General features: G+C 39.8%; 1 protein-coding gene across 1 annotated transcript in view; it reads right to left on the minus strand.

Annotated features, from left to right (window-relative positions):
• The window catches only part of LOC121948703 (ephrin type-A receptor 6-like), a 212386-nt gene extending 194639 nt beyond the window's left edge, over nucleotides 1-17747 (minus strand). The window contains exons 1-2 of the mRNA XM_042494107.1: nucleotides 17669-17747; nucleotides 4694-4758 (exon numbers count right to left, since the gene is read on the minus strand). Of these exons, the coding sequence (XP_042350041.1) occupies nucleotides 4694-4758; nucleotides 17669-17747 (144 nt within the window). The remainder of the gene's footprint in view (nucleotides 1-4693; nucleotides 4759-17668) is intronic.
• Nucleotides 17748-18028: the final 281 nt, after the last annotated feature.

Genomic DNA, 18028 nt, shown 5'->3' on the forward strand with positions numbered 1-18028 from the left:
AGCAAGAGGGGCAAAGATTAAAGCATGATCTTATGTGAGTCAAATAAAATCACAGATTTTCTTACCTACCATAGGAAGTGTTGTAAAAAGAGGAGTGTTTTAACCCAATAAAACCAAAATATGGAGAAAAAAAGCATTTCTTTTCACCTTTCATATAATGTTGAAGGAGGCAAAAATGACAGTTTTTAGGGAAGTGTTGCAACATTGGGCATAGTTGGGAGCAGATTTCTGTAACTGTGTTCACACTGTATAAAGACAGATGACACAACAGCTCCCTAAAAGTGAGGCCAAAACATCTCAAATGCCCCCTGGTGGCTGGTTGCAGTATAGGTCATAACTCCTCCCCCTCCATGTTGGGAATGGGACATGGGTAAAACTAAAAACTTGCTTACCTGTCAAATTAAAATTTCCCAAAGATGTTTTCTGTCTTTTTTGGTAGCTCCTACCATGCTGTGTGCTCATGCATTCTTTTTTTTTCGGATGAGTTTTTTAAAATTATTTTTTTAAATGAATCTGACGCTCAAAAAAGAGAGTTTGACATGATTGACAGCTCTGGGTGCCAATCAGTGTGCTCACGATCAATGACTCTGCTCAGGGTTATTTGGATGGGTGTTTAGATGGGAAGTTGACAACATGGAGATCGCCACTATGCAGGCTGTAGCTACGATGACATCACCAGTGCAAAATAGCAAGAGCTGTATCTGATATATTTTGGCCTCTTTTTTTTTTTACAGGGGGAGCAAGTGGAGATGTATTGTCTGTCTTTAGTCTGTGGAACAAACAATCTTATGTTTTTGACCTGCTCCCAAGAAATGTTGCTTCAAACTTGGCTGTTGCAGGAATGTACATTGGATGTTTCTTACAAAACAATAATCTGTGATATGCACGGTAAACTAATAAAGGCTATAAATCAGGGTTTTCCACACATTTATTTGTGGCAGCCTGCCACAATTTTAAGATCTGCAGCCTTATATTGATTTTCTATCTTATAAGCTAGATGGTATATAGGGTAATCTATAAGAACATACTGTTGGGTTATTCATGCGCCACACTCTGGGCACAGACAAAGCAGTAGAACATCAGGTGCAGTGAAAGTGAAACTTAACTCTTCACTGTGCTGGTTCTTAAAGTTTGCTTCCTCTCATCTCTACAGAAGATCAGCTCTGACCGGATTGACTGATCACCCGCAACTCAAACTCCTCAAACTGTGGCTGAGTAAAAAAAAACAATTCATGACAAGTTCCACCTGTGCTGCGTTCACAGACCCCCAGAAAAGTCCAAATTTGAGAGGGGACACAGAATGATAAAAGAACTCCCTGCTCCAAAACATGGGAACTGTAGTTCCGAGAAAGACGGTGCCATGTGTCAAAAAACCTGTGACAAAAGTTAACAATTTCGCTGTGAGAGTGCAGTGTCAGACTTGGAAAACCACTTTTTTTTTTTTTTTTTTTTTTTTTTTGCGACTGAAGACATTTCATCTTCCAATTTTAAATAGATTATAGGTTCGGTTATTTGGCTGGCCCTCCTCTCTATAATATCTGACTGTAAGACAGAAGCTGTAAGGTTTCTGGGTCTTGTCAAGGACACTTCAAAATGGTTGTTGTCAGGATTATGCGGAATGCCACAGTGTCCTGTGTTGTAATGCTGGCAGACCACGATGACGTACTTGTGCTTAACCTTCCTCTTCTACAAAACCACTCACCTCCCTCTCTTTACAAGAGTTGTTTACTGGCTTTTGATAAAAACTCATCCATAAATACACACCCCAATTTCCACTTCACCTTCAAATTCATATCATACAACCAGCTATATTCCTGGCAAACTCATCATCAGGTAATCATGTTGGAGCAGTTACTGCATATGAAATTATTTTAAGATGTGCATTGGGGCGGACTGACTGACAGCAGTTTATATCCGGAACTAGAACCAGTGTGCGACTCTGATAGGCAGCTACATGGTGCGCTGCTGTATCGGCCTGATACCAGGCTGTGTCTAATATGGTGGGGATTGACTTCCTCTTGCTGGCTCGCCGGTAGTGAGGGGGATTTAAACTATTTTACCTCCCCAGATCTTCACACCTTCCCTCAGGCCCTCTCACCCCGATGCCTTAAATATTAATGGTAAATCGGAGGATAGTGGATGAGTGAGGATGGGAGAGGGCTGACAGCTTAATCATGGAGGCAGCAGCCTCCCTCTCTCCTCTTCCTTAACGCTGTGGGCGGCTGTCACCACGACCTACATGATGTAATCACCCCCATAACCCTGATATGGGCCACCAAGGGCCTTGCAGGGAGAGATAGAGTGACAGAGAAGGGCTTGGGGGACCTTAGGGATCTTCCAGCAGAGGATCATTTAAAGTCAAAACCCACAGAGAGTAAGCGTGAAGTCGTAAGGATCGAGGAGGATGGAGGAAACACTGCATCGCTCCAAAAAAAGAGAAAAAGTCAGTGCTCTGAAACACTTACACCCAGCCTTAACAAGAGTAGGAGCTATTACAGACCCTTTACTTCATTTTGCTGTCACCTAACAACACAACAGGCACAGGCAGCTGCTTCTGTTTCTCCGATCCCTATAATCTCTAGATCACAACTAAATTAACCTGATTTTTTATTTTTACAGACATTGCACTCATTGGTTATAATGTTTTGATTATATCATTACAGTGAGACAGAGATGGTACCAAGTCATAGCTTTGCAAGTTGCAAGACAAGTCTTGAGTCTGCATTCATGCCCCAAGTCAAGTCTCAGGTCAGGACCAATAAGTCCCAAGTCATAAACTTTGAGTTTTGAGTCCTAGTTATAATGCACTCTTCACCAAATCTAATGTAATTTAAACAAAACTAATATATGAAATCTACAAAGATCATGAATACTTTTTAAAGTGTGTATTTATTTGTCAAATAAAAAAATGTGTCTTTCCAGTTGTAATTTTCAGCTCACATGTTTTGCACACTTGATCTTTGTTGACCACCACGTAGTTGGGGTTTTTTTTGTATTCAGGTGAACACTTTATTATTTTTAGCAATGAATAATTGATTGTGGCACACTTTTTATATAACACATGATTTTTAACCTTTGGGCTTGGGGATACGTATCAAGTATTTTCAAGTCAAGAAGCTCAAGTCCAAGTAAAGTCCTGAGTCAGTGGTATTAAAGTCATCAAATTTCTGACTCTAGTCTGACTTGACTGCAAGTGATGTAACTCCACTCCACACCTTTGCCATGACATATCATAAATGGCTTCCTTTAGGGTCATTTTTTAGCTAGAGCAGTGATGATGTCACACCTGAAGTTAAACCCCTGCTTGAATGCTTTGCTTTCAGCTAGCCAAAATGCTGCCTGTGTACTCTCTCTGTGCACATTGAACCACCAGCCTTCAGTAGAGGACAACTTTAGTTTTCCATTAATAAAAACAAACAAACAACAAAAACATATCGGTAATATGTTCTTTGCCTTTGTAGAAAATAAAGTAATAAATATTAGTATAGTAAAAAATATTTGTGTTTAAAATAAAATGGATGGATAAATGTGTGTATTTGAAACTTTGGCATGTTTTGGTTGATGTAAACAGAAGCGTGATGTTGCCAAAGATCAGCTATGAGCTACGCCTCAGCCCTGTTTTATTAACTGATAAGGTAGGACACAGATCAAAATTGCAACTGCAGGCAGTGATCTCATTACGTTAAACACTTTGCACTTGACATTTTGAAAAGACACTACATAAAAGAAGGTAACACTCCAGGCATTTTCCTGACAATAAACCACAGATTGGTTACCCTTACATCCTGGGAAAATGGGGAGTTAAACATCGCCAAATGAGGACTGAACATCAGAGCAACACAAAAATGGCTGGAAAGCCTCTGCCTTCATCCTATAATTCTTCTCCATCTTGAAATGGGCTGTGCCGTAGTTAACAAGTATGGAGACAAAATCGAGACAATGGAGGTGAACAAAGAGGTGGAAGTCGGCCAATTCTGTCTTTGTTGTTCTCTGTATGTAACAAGAAGACATTTTCAATCAGTCCCGCGGGTATTCTGACAGCGCAGAGAGGGAAAGGTTTTGATGCAACATGAAGGTTTTGATCTGAGGATGTCACAGTTTGTTGTCAGCACATCTATATTTCATTATTATGATAGCTTCAGTTTGGCACTTGCTACCATTTTCAAAGTTTTGATTTTCAGTTGGACAAGCTACTGTTGAGGAGCTGGGGGCACTTACTGCCAGTATTAAATTGGAATAACCCTTTCGACTGGCCAAAATACAGAATAAAGTACAAGACATGCAAGTTGCTGCGGTATAAAGGCAGCATTGTGAGCATGGGCTGGGCTGATCACTGGTCACTCTATATGCTTTCCTTTGGCTAACATTTTAAAAGTCAGTAAAATATTTCTGTGGCCCTAAAGGGACACAGGCAGAACAGGAATTGGTAGGAGAAGATTGGACAGCATAGGGAAAGGTTCCTTAGAGACCTTTACTCATTATCTGTTTCCAAGTTACAGTATTTCCCATGGGGATAGAGGAGTCTGAACAAAAACAAGGATGTGAATATGAAACACATTGCTGCCACCCATTCTGACTTGTTCAAATCAATATAATTGATCTAATTGATGCAGAAATGGTCATGCATTTTGAACAAGGCACACTGGACAGTCAGAGTGAAGGCAATAATTGGGAGAAGAGGTGCCCTCCTTACCCCGTTTATAGGATATGTCTTCCATCCAAGCTCTCCGAGCACAGACGTCGTATCCAGCAGCACAACTGAAATGGGAAAAAAAAAAGAGGCGAGAGGAAAATACAACCATTAGCAATCTGTCAACACACAAAAAGTCCTATTTTCACACTGGAAATTGAAATATCAGTCATAAACCTGTTCATTTAGACATTTTTTATATTAGCAGAAATGAGTTTCTCGGATGAATATTTATGAGCGAGGCACCGTGTACAGTGGGAGCAACATTTTTGTCACTTGGGAAACAATTTGGGTACTGATGGATTGCAGTCAGATTGCTGTCAACAGTCCATTCCCTCCCCTGCCATCCCGGTCCCCCATCTACAGCTTTACCTCAATCTCACTAACAATATGCTCTTCTTCTGCTGATGACTGAGCCTGTACAAGAGATTCAAACAGCTAAAGATCTGCCTTACAATCCTTTTCATGCTATAAGAAGTGTTTCATCATGGTAAACATTAATCAGTATCATGGTGCTGTTTTTAGGTATGTAAATGAGAGCTTTGGTATTACATTTCCTGGAGATTAATCTTGGTACAACATAATCTTATCATTGTCAGTTGACTGTAACCTTGCAGGAAGTGTTAAAAAAACAAACCAATTCTACCCAGAAAATATTGCCATCCTTGACAATATTTAGTCTTGCTCTCAAGGACAGTAGATTTAATAATTCAGGAGGAAAGCGTCTCTCCTAGAGACAAGTGATTTACAGTGAAAAGAAGCAGACATGGCTTGCTGAATTTACCTTCAGTGTGATTCCAGCAGAACACCACTAAATTAATTTAAAAAAATGTTTTTACCTACACTTGTGACAACATTAGGGAATAGACAGATACGTTTCCTGTTGCATTTTTGAAAAATCCATAAATATTACATGGAGCCCATCCAGTCACCTTATCAAATGTGCAAAATGCACAGTATGTATGAAAATACAGTTATGTCCTAATTATGTTTGGATGCACTGCATTATGAAGTAGGTATAAGAAAACAATTGGTATTCAGGGAGAGAGTGTTATCTGGCAACAACAACAACACTAGACTCAAGAGGGCTGTTTAAAGCCTATCATTTCTCTCACATGAGTCATCAAAAATAAGTCGCCAAAAATCTCCTCTTTAAACTTGTCCTTGAGCAGCCATGGACTCAGATCTTAAATGTTAAGCTGTGAATCCCCACATGCTTTATTCTGACACTGATTTCTGACAAATCAAAGCGTATAAGTCTACTTGGATAACGACTGAGTTTTAAGTGTCAGTCAGTCATGAATGTCCACTTAGAGCTCTGTAAGTGGTCCTTGGGGGGCTCATTATGCCAACACAAATCTCTATCAGTGACAATATTTCCTGAGTAAATCTCCATTAACATCATTGCTCTGCGATAGAGAGTTATTGCAACTCAATGTACATCAAAGGAGATAGTAGTTTCAATGCTTTTGTATGATCATTTGCGAATTACAGTGTCAAAAGAGATATTTATATCTGTGAACGTACCCTGAACATCAAGGCTAGCAAAGGGAAGGAAGAAGGGACATTTTTTAATCTGTCTGTTCCCCAGCTATGAGCCAGTACACCTCTGATGGAGCGTATTTGACAGAGATTGCCCAGCATCTGCTCACTGAGGTTTTCATTGTGTGTGCATGTATGCGTCTGTCATTCACAACTAAATGCTTCTCTACGTCCACTCATCTCCCAGAGAGCTGGTATAGGACACACTGCTGTGACACAATGTAACATCTGTTTTGGATCAAGCCAAATGGGTGTATCGTGACATCCAAGAGTTAATAAAACCATCCATGAAACTAGACCCCCATGCTGTCAGAGTCAAAATACAACACAAGCAAAAAATAAGTCTGATGCTCTCTGTATCAGTGTGTATGTACATTAGACAAAAGTAAGTGAAAACACTACTCTGCGATAAATCTTGTTCTGATTGTAATGTAAACTAAACAGGGCTGTTGAATGATTGTCATTTCACTGTTAATCACAGAATTTCTATACTTAATCGCAATTACCTGCAATTTTTAATCGCATGTTTTCAATTCCATTATTTTGCTGTTCAAAACAGTTATGAAGTCCATAATTTGACAATGTAAAGCAATGCTTACCAGATTGTTTTGATTAGGAAGTAAATGACAGCAAAAAATCTGCATGGCAACAGCAGAAAGTGGGCATGTCTGTAGAGGGAAGACTCATGGGTACACACAGAACCCATTTTCATTCAGATATCTTGAGGTCAGAGGTCAAGTGACTTATGAGTGCGATTCACCCCCTTACTGAGAAGCTAGCATGACATGACTATGTGTCTCTGTTTATGTGAGGTGCTCTTTAGCAAATAAAGTGTCTTCAAATATAACGGTGTACAAAATGCTCTTTACAGGTAGTCAAAAATGTAATAACCTGTGCTGTTTATGTATAAACTGAGAGACAAAGAATCATTTTCAGACTGAATGCCAACTGCTACATATCTTCCATTACAAGAGCAATTGTAAAATATTACAATAGACTTAACATTTCGTATGCTTATATGAACCATGGAGACAGAGCACAAAGCACCAAACTCTGAAAACCACTCCCAGCTGAGGTGAAAACAAACTAAGACACAATTTGCAAGTTTACGCCATGCCGAGGGCTGGCTAAAAATATTAGACTTCGGCATTTCAAAGGATTTTTTAAGCAGCACATGTTTACAAGAAAGGAAAAGTCCTATTGACACATTCGCTCTTGTTTTGTGGTTTATGGACTTGCGTTTTGAAGCTTTGGATTTTGGGAGCCAGAGAACCATATTTGGATGGGAGGGTTGAGCTGAAAAGGAGCGATGGGTGAATCTGAATCACAGAATGTGGTGTCAACTCGCAGATAGCCTGTCATTGAAAGTCGTCTCATATTGCATTATGCCTAACTTTGAGCCTTAATATAAAAATTCACCCTGTCCAGTTGTCATGGATGTTGAAATTAGTTATAGAGACCAAAAAACAAGGCTGTAAACAAGTTTATTTCTGCTGTGAAGTCGGACATTTTAACAAAAACTATTCAAATCTATTGTGAAGAGCCTGTTGGCAAACAGCTGCCTACATATGAAGCATAATCAGCATTAAATTTGGAGTGTGAAGGACAGTCCAGAATTTGCTGTCCTCGTAGAGCTTTGTTTTTGGTCTCCACCGACCGGGAAATTTCTGTCTCTTTAGCTGGTAAATGTTGTACTGTGTTTACCAGCTAGTCGCTAATTGTTTCTGTCTGCCATGCTGAGCAGGTAATCTAAAAGGAGTTTATTCAAGCCATTTTTGCTGAAAACAGTTGTCTGCTGGAGATGGGTTGATGAGATTAGTGAAAGTGACCTGCAGAGTTGGGTGATAATTATCTGTATGATCATCACAAGAGGCCTTTTTCACATAACAGGTAGTAATTTGATCAATTTTTTACTGTAGAATTGTTACCTTATAGTTTAAATGAGCACCAAATTACAGAACAGCAGGCAAAAAAAGCGAGCTTTAGTGCTAATAAAACGGACAGGTAACTAAAAGTCCAACAGTGAGAAAAACCAAACTAAACTGAAAACCAACCAGAATGACAGGGTGAACACTGGACAAACTCAGGGAAGAAATCCAAAAGGCACCATGAGACCAGGCAGGAAACGGAGCAGGGAACAGCACCATGACCACGGGGATAAATACAGACAAACTGACCAAGAGGAAAGAAAGGTATATATACAAGGTAACCTAATCACAAGACACAGGTGGGGAAGGCAGGCACAGGCAAATGGAGGGAAGCACAGGGATTGGCCAACAACAAGGGTGTGGTAGGGAATACAAGGGTAGAGCAAACCAGACTAATACTAAGCAGGTGTGCAGCAAAGACTCAGGGAACAAGGAAAGACTAACAAGACTGATAGAAGGCAGGTGTGACAGAAAACATGTGGGGAGGAAGTAAAACAAGACATGACACAAGAGGAGCTGGGATTTCAGATTAAGCAGGATATAGACTACAACACACACACTAACACACACACACACACCTATATAAATATATATATATCTGTGTTACATTCTTATTTTACTACTTAAGCAGACATTTTTACGCACTCTGGTCTCATTGCCTCGCCAACTAAAAACCCATTGACATATGCAAGGAGAGGTAGAAGCAATGAGCTGCTGAGGTCATGTTAATGGAGTGGGGACTCCTAGTGTGCCAGAGAATGCATTCTACAACATAATGGCTATGTGTGCCTCCTGAAACCATATGAGTGAGGTTCTGAAAGAGAGAGAAATATATTTTCCCTAAGATTTCAAGGCAGCATTATAAAAATGTCAAATGTGTAAAAATCCATATACTGTGTCTGACTGACAGATAGAGATTGGTAAAATCAGATTCCCAGAGCAAAATGGAGGAAACAGGGTAGAAGATAGACATACTGTGCAGCAAGAGTAGAAGAGAAAGTGAGACAGTATTTGACAGTTTACTCGTCATATCCAAGGCTTGACCACTATGTATTTTGAGAAATACAGATAATTTTTGATAAAGGATAATGTTTTTATTATATTAGGACATTCAAATAATATTTCAGTAATTATGAAGGGACACAAAAATGCCACTGAGGGGACCCTGAATGGCTCAGTTATCTGTAAACCCCACAGTTGCTGGGAACTTTTTTATGCCTCACAAACCCCATCAGTAGGACCAATATGAAACATTTTGCATTTTGTATTCAGAAAGTTTGAGTTTTAGTCAGTGCTGCTCTTCTCTTTGTCTGACTATAGTGACAACATACAACCCAGTTCTTCTGTTTATTCCAGAAAAATTGAAAACATTAAGTGAATAATGTACACCATGTTTAATACTAAAGATGTTAAAAAATCAAATGCAAAGCATGTAATGAATCTTGCATAATATTAATCTGAGCAAAACTGGAGAAAATGAAAATGTAGAAATGATTCTATTGATTGACCATCCTGTCCAACACAGCCATGAAAGGCCTCATGCTGATCCCTCCAATGTCTCCCATCTCGCCCTCTCTGCTCTGCTGGCTTAGTTTAATATTTCCTCTGTGTTGGCTGATTTTGGATCAGTTCCAGTGTCTTTTTCTGTCCACCAATGCCAGGTCTGTGCCATGTCAGTGCCAGTGCCAGGCTGGAGGACTAGCTGGCAATGCCAATGGTGTTAATGGACACCATTAGACTACTGTGGGCAGGTAAGCAACACAGTCCCTGGAGGACGGCCTAATTACTGAGAATTGGCTGTGTCACTCACTGCAGTGAGCATTTTCACACTTCACTTTGCCATAAATAAAGAACAACTGATGTACATTAAGAGGCAGTGTGGAAACATATCCAGCAGAGAACATTGCACCATTGTGTCAAAACCATGTGTTTCAAACTTTGAAAGGGCTAAGAAAAATTGCCTTAATGGAGAAACTTTTGAGGCTTAAAACAACCATTGCAAAACTTGTACAATGCACCATACTGTATATCATAGTGTGACAAAACAGAGGTGCTTGATTTGTCACCCTTGTCTCCTAAAAAAGTACATTGCTGCCAATTTGAAAAAAAGCACATGTTTCAGGGAAATATGCAAAGCAAATTACTTTTTTTTAAACTAACATCACAAAGAAATGTTACTAATTGCATACCTGGCAAAAATTTTGATACTGAACATTTTAGCAAAACCTTAAATGACACTGCAAACGGTTCTGTCTAGCCACGTTCTCAGCTTACGCCCTCCAGTGGCGTATCATGTGGATGCAATATATATATATTGTGTAACATCACGTTTCAACAACACTGACATTCAGTTTACACGACCTGAGGTCTCCTGGGGGCAACGTTTGGTTTGATTTAACCATTCCACCACACTATTTTGAACTGACCATACAGGAGTTACAGGTTTGACCTGACAACAGCAATGACAACTATTCATTTAAAAACATCACAAGCTTTTCATAATCCAACATGTAGTTACAGCAGTGTGTGTGTTAGTTGTGTGCATGTCAGTACATTTGCATGTGTGTGCACTTTACCAAGTGTACACTACAACTGCCTGCGTGCACATAACCATCCATCCTCTCTCCCTCGCTCTCTTTTACTCTCTATCCCTCCATAGAGTTATCTTTCAGCGAGGCACCCACGGACCCTGCCTGGAGCTGAGGGTCCTTTGGGACTTCCACTGGTTAGATATAAATAGAACATGAGCTGGCCAACTCATAAATATATGGAGCTCCAGTAGAATGATGACATCTCCTGTCTGGCCTACAGCACTCGCAGGCCACACAAACACCTCAAAATAACTACAGCCTTAACAAAAGACCCAAAGGCAGCCTCATCCAGTATTACCTCATGTAAATTAGAGATGGGAGCACTTCGAGTATTCAGACAACAGTGAAACTGGCTGTCTACAGGTGTGCACATCTTTAACTTGTTCAAGTAAGAGGGAGTAGTCAAGAAGTCCTTTTTTGGTGGGAGTTAGGGTAATGGGTCAAAACAGGACTTTCCTGAGTCAAATATGTTGAAATATAAAAAGTGGCGTGAATTAAGGACCAAGTGCGGATCTTTAAACATTCATCATTGTGTCTTAGGTACATTATATAAATCTGCTTATAGAAAAACACTGCGTGTGTGTTGTGGTGAAAGATTAATGAATCATTTTTTGCAATTGCATTTTTTTGGTGGGGCTGTTGTGGTTCAAATGCAAAGCAGGCCTTCCCTCTAAACAAAAACAAAACCTTTTAATTTGCAAGTTCCCTACACCCCATTCTGGTAAACAGCGAGTCTTGTTAAAAGACAAACAATGGCATTTGATGAACAGACTTGTGAAAATTGATTTTGCTTAGTATTTCAGTGCGGATTGCACACTGTCATTTAGTGGTGTAAACAAAGTGCTAGGCTCTCAACAGAGGAGATGATATGCTGTGAAATGGAAAACTATCCATAGCAGAGGCAACCTGACAGGCATGACAAGATTTTCAACACACTCTTTCCACACTCCACCAAGATCAAACAATCAAGAACATAATAAATGGCAGCAAAGCAAATCTTCGATTGTGGTTGATTAGATCTGATATAAACTGTAAGTGTTTTTAAATGAGAGATTAGTGAAGGGAATTCATGCCGATAACATGTCAATCAGACGTTGAACACTGGGTCAAATACGGCTGCTACGATGTGGAGACATGCTGTGGCTCTGGACACACCTCAATCAGTAAAAGGTTTATAAAATCAGCTTTCAAAGGCAAAACACCGGCAGTGTTATCGCTAATTACAGTGTAGCTTGAAGTGTCCACAGGGTGAAAAAAGCATTGTTCTGTGAGATAAGATTTAAATCACCAGCAAGCTACATACACTTTGCAGTATAACTCACAAGTAAGAGGCAAATTTGAATTTATTTTTGCCTACAACAAATCCGAAGAAATATTTTCAAAGCATGCCATGAGTTTGTACAGTGATTTTCTATGCAAGATGCCATTTGTTCCACAAGTACAGTAAATACACAACAGTGAGCAACTCCCTGCCTTCACCACATAATATCAAATGAAGTTACATTTATATTGCAGTATTTTCCCAAGCTGCATGTTGCATTCAGTTACTTAAAGCAATGTATCCCCAAAAAACAGTTCATATGATATCATACCAAAATGCAAACAGTTAGTAAAATATCCTACTGATTAGTGCCCCCATTAATGACTGGGGGTGTAAATCACCACATTTATCACGACAGATTTTAAATCAATTCTTTGGACAACGATAAGATATTTGCCGATATTACAAGGTCTGCCACAATACGATTTTGATACGGTTCAATTCAGAGGCCTGCGATTGATATGAAATGTTATACAATGCCCATTTAACACAATCTGTTACAGAGGAAGCTGCCATCCCTTTCTTTTTTGCTTCTGCCATACAAGATAAAAACAACACATAAATTATAGATATTTGTAGGCGGTTAAGAGCAGCAAAGTTTACTTTAAATTGACTCCACTAACACATCAAAGAGCTTATGGGATAGGTTAATGTGTAAGGCTGTCTGTCAAAAAATCCTTTCTGCCAGAAATGTTTTCGAATGAACCCCAACCATGATCTTTTCCCTAAAACTTCAGGGCAACCACAAATCGACGACATGATCGACGTTTTTTCTTTGCATCAATCAAATCGTATCATTGATCACTGAATTCAGGATTGCTAGCTACTGAGAGTACACTGAACACACACTGTACACACATACTACTTTTGCTGTGTCAATAAAAACCTACCCTGTTTTACGGAAACAGTGTAGCTCTGAGTCACTGGTTGCTCCTTAATTTCACTGTCTTCTGTCAGTCACCATGTGATGCAATGGTTCACACTGTGATCTGTAGGCTTTAGCTTCCATCTTTATCTTTTTAACCCATTTTCACTGCTGATCTAGTTTGACATATCCTTCAAACCCATATTGTAGATCCCTCTGTCTGCTTCTCTCAAAAAATCACTTTATCATAGGCTTTCAAAAAATTATATATTATTTCTTCAGGGAATGCAGTTAGAGACAGCGGGCTCCATGCTAACTCTGACAGCTTGGAGGACCATCACAAAGAGCTGGAGCTTAGCAAAGGGTCAGTTAGACCGCTGCTCAGGTTGAAGTTGATTAAAGTTATACTAAGAATTAAGTGAGATCCCCAAACTCCACAAACCAATAAGAATGATAGTACAAAAAAGTCTTCACCCTCACAGGTGAAACAAAGCTAAAAAAAAAAAAATCTTGACATGTCAATCACCTCGGTCAATATGCACAGTCCTCCGCGGAGTTCTTAATTAGGTAAAACAAGTGAAAACACTCATGTGCGTACACGCCTTGACAGTAAAGTATCAGCCTGAAACCTATGTTGTGATAATGTTAATTGGCTAATTTATTCACCACTACCAGCATAGTCTATTTAATAGCAAAGCTTATTCATAGAAATGACATTTCAAAATTAAACCGCACTCGCTGAGGCACATTTGCTTGACCATTCATGACTTTGATTGGAGTTATTTTCCTCAAGTGTAAAGTATGAGTGGATCCTGCTCACTAGGTGGCCATAAAGCTCACATACAGTACAACTCAACGATTATTATCTTAATAGAGGAATGCCTCTGAGGAAGCCGAGCCCTGACAAAATTAACTATCTCCAGCTTGGAGTCATTTCAAGCTCTCTAGGTAGGGGACCTGCGTGTACAGGCCTTTTATTACATGCAGCAGCATGTGCTCCACTCAACATAAAGTAGAAACTGGGGTATCTCTGTCATGGATAAAACTAAATTTTACAGCCTTAACAGTACATGAACAACTGTGGATATATATGAATACATTTTGACGAATCTCTCAGTGTAAAATAAAATACTGAAATGTATGTTTTTGAAACAATATTTTCAGGATAACCCACCTACGCACGCAAACTGAAACTGATTGTAAATATTCAGCTTGGTCTCACTACCAGGGTGTCAAAATATGCCATTTGGGCAGTCTCCACTTGAGGCACCCTTTAGCACCTGTTTGACAAACATGTGGCACTCTGCCAACCTCAGTTTAAATCTGGTCTCGTCATTATTAGACGTTATGATCAACTGACATACATACAAAAGGTCAAGTGTGAAATTTAGGGAGATTGGTGGCATCTAGCAGTTAATTGTAGATTTCTACCAGCCAAACCATCTCACTGCCAGAATTCCTTCAGTGTTCATTGTTCATGAGGTTTTTATCAAGAGCTCAATGATCCAAAAAAGTATCTTCCTCTACAAAACAAACAGACCAGGTGATCAAAACCACTAAAACACTGATATAAAGCAGTTTCATGTTACAAATTAGTGCATCTCTGATCCTGCTTGACATTTCTGAAACAGCCGTTCACCCATCTCATACTATTGTGTGCTCTTTTCTCTGTGTGAATTCTGGGCTAATATAAAAACATGACGGTGCAACAAGGTGATCTCCACAAATGTGGACCTGCTCATAAAATAGATATAGATGGCTCATTCTAAGGTAAAGAAAACACAACAATTTTTTATCAGCAGGTGATTGCACAGTAAAGGAAATATATTCATTTTATTTTTCTGCCAATAACTCCCCCACAGGACTTGAATCCACAAGAATGGTGTATGTGTCCTGTACGAAACTAAAAGCCAGCGTTATATTAGTTAGTAAATGATCTTTTCTAACAAATAAATATGTTACATTAAGCCTAACCACCCATCCCTTAGTCACATGATTCCACTCATGTGATTTACCGCTGAGCTCTCATGTCAAGATATGCCGACCACTTGTGTTAAGATACAATGCACAAGGCTGCCCAAGCGTTTAAATACGAACAAAGTAGGGACAAAATTATATGTGAATTTATGTTCTTGCTGCTGTGTAATAAGAATCCACATCCACACATGATCATGACACACAAACACATATTGTGGCTTGTGAGTCAAAGGTGCAGAGTTAACATGTTTGCGGCTACTCTGGATTGATTGATTTTCTTTGACAGCACACTGCTGGTGAATATCTCCTTCATCTACAGCAGAGATGGTGATCTCTGCACTCTGCTTGTGGTGCCAGCGAGAGCAAAAGCTTTAATCGGCCATCCGCATAAATCGATGCAAAAAGCTGCATTATTTTGATGATGAGTTCATGCCCAGATCCTTTTGAGCCTTGCGGGCTGTAACTGTAAGCATCCAGACCGACAGTTTTCTTCAGTGTGTTGCTGACTGGCTTCAAACTTTCAAAGATACAGCAGTGTCTCAGTGAGATGCATTTGACCAACAAAAATAACATTCACATTGGGTGCTTTGATCTGACTCATCCATTTTTCCCAAGGACGGATTGCTTTCTTGATTTTTCATGCCTAAATCTCTCAGTCAGGGAAAAAAAAAAACAATCTGAACAATGTCAGAAGTGTGGAACAAAGACATCATCTCCCGATTTACTGGGTATGAGCAATCTTCTGCTCGGGAAAATTCTACAAGGGCTCAAAAATCAGGTTAGTAAATGAGACTTGTGAATGTTCATTATAATAAATATGGCCGCTGCCGACTTCACAAGGGAGGAAAATGTGGAAAAAAAATTAATAAAAGTAAAAATGATGTGAAGAGATCTATTGATGGGGAAAAGGCTTGTACAAACTTGGCAGTGAGTGAGGAGAGCTTTGTTAATAACTGTTTGCAATCCCAGTTGGCTTGATGTGAGGGATTATCTGATGTGTTGCTGTGAGAGAAGGCACACAGGCGAAAAGAAAAAGGTGATTGGGTTTTATTGTTCTCCTAACAGCTGACATCTCGCCCAATTTTGTCTGTGAAATCCCCAATCATCTGAGTTCTGTTTGTCTGTGTTCAGACGCATCAAACTACATGAAAACGCTTCTGTGTAATGGTGTTGGGTTTTGTCCCCAGCCTACCTACACAGCACAGTCTATACTGTGGCTGAGCAGAAAAAAAAGTGTTTCCTTTTCACAGTCATGAGGTGGCTGGATCTCAGCATGAATCTGGGCGTAAAGGTTGGAACAGACACTGGCATTCATGCACCTGTGCAATTTAGTTTGCCCAATACCCAAGCAAACCCAACACTGAATCGTCCGCAGCAAGCCACCTTATGCAACAGGAAATTATTTCAGAACCATTGAGAAACAAGCGTCATTTGGCAAGGCGAGAAACATTTATGCCTCTAACAAGACACTTTCCTTTATCATCTGAGTTATTATCAGTTTTTCCATTCAGAGCTGCACCCCTCTGTGGAGGACAACAACTTGCAATTGTGCCTCTGAGGTCCCAGACCAGTCAATATGAGAGACTGAAGTACAATAGAAAGCAGACATCAGTTCAATCATTCAATCTGTGGCAGAGAAAAACACAGTGAGGCTGTTATGTAGCAGCTGTCTAGGAGAACAGGGGATAGCATCGCTCTTATTGAACTGAGAGAACAATAAAATATAACCTGGGGGGCAGATCCTGCTGTGTCCCGCACAATCAATAAGACTATTTTAAACCTCACTGATGCTGAAGATACGTGTGTGTGTGTGTGTGCACGTGGAGCCACGGAAGAACACACAAAAGCAAGTGACCACATACACTCAAGCATCATTTACAAAGACAGGTGGACCCCAAGCTTGTGCAAAAGACGCAGGAGCGATGCCCTGTGTATACGACACACACACTTTTACTGTGCCATACAGATATGTGTGGTCATTTAGTAGCAACATAAAGTGCACGCACATTTAAGCACAAGCTCTCACCAAGTAAAAGCGTCTTTAGAAGCTCAGAAGCTTTTATTGTATGCGTCTAAAATGCCCTGCAACACCCATGGCACAAAACATGCACTTACATTCTCACACTGTCACCCACTTAATGATTCAATCTGTAACTTCTCTGCCTACTGTGTGTGTGTGTGTGTGTGTGTGTGAGTGTGTAAGGCAGAATGTGTAATTAAAGCAGCCTCAGGGTTGTCACTTCAGCAGCTGATTTCCATAAAAACTGGATTTCATTTTCTTATCTGATTCAGTGTTTGGATAAAAAGTGAGCTGAGGCAATTCGTTGAAGTCTACTGGGAAATAAAGTTCAAAAGTGAATCTGGATTCTGTCATGCATTTATGTGCAAAACAGAAAGCTTAATTCGAGACTATTAAGAAAAAAAAAAATTATTCAACAAATAAAACAAAAAAGATTGGTATAGACTGTGGGAAAAACTGATATTAAACATGGGAAACTTAACAGTTTCTGCGCACTACATGAATGTCAGTACTGCAGAACTCTATCTACCAGGTGTCATCAGTTTTTTTGGTTTAGATAATTACTTTCATGAATACTGTTACTTTTCTAGCTCTTGCAGTGACATGAGTGCAGCAAGTATCCCAAAAGGTGTCCACAGTGAGATTTTTTTAAATTCAAAAACAGCGCAAGAGGGAATAAATCGGCAGTCAGCTAAACAAGTTGAGGTATTTTAGGAGAGGATCCTTAAACTCACCTTGGTTGCAGTGGCTGAACCGAGTGAGGAGCATTCCAAGAAAGAGTGAAACGAGGAAAATTCTTTTTCCAAAACTCATGTCTGCTGCAACATTTATCACCGGCTAAATATGGGGTACTTATAGCCGAGAGGTAACGTGGTCAGAGGAGGTAAAAGCGCGGCTGGGTCCTCTTCAAGCATGCAACGATCCACTGGTCCTTACATTCGGTCCCCGTTGAAGAGAACTGCCGGCAGACGGAACAAAAGGAAATCCATTGCCTTACCTGGAGGCAGAGACGACGATGGCGCGGAACGGACAGATTTTGGACAAAGTGGCGAAAATATTTAAAGTGAAATAAAAAATGTTCAGACAGGTAAGAA

The sequence above is a fragment of the Plectropomus leopardus genome, chromosome 10 (genome assembly GCF_008729295.1).
Source record: "Plectropomus leopardus isolate mb chromosome 10, YSFRI_Pleo_2.0, whole genome shotgun sequence".
NCBI classification, from domain to species: Eukaryota; Metazoa; Chordata; class Actinopteri; order Perciformes; family Serranidae; genus Plectropomus; species Plectropomus leopardus.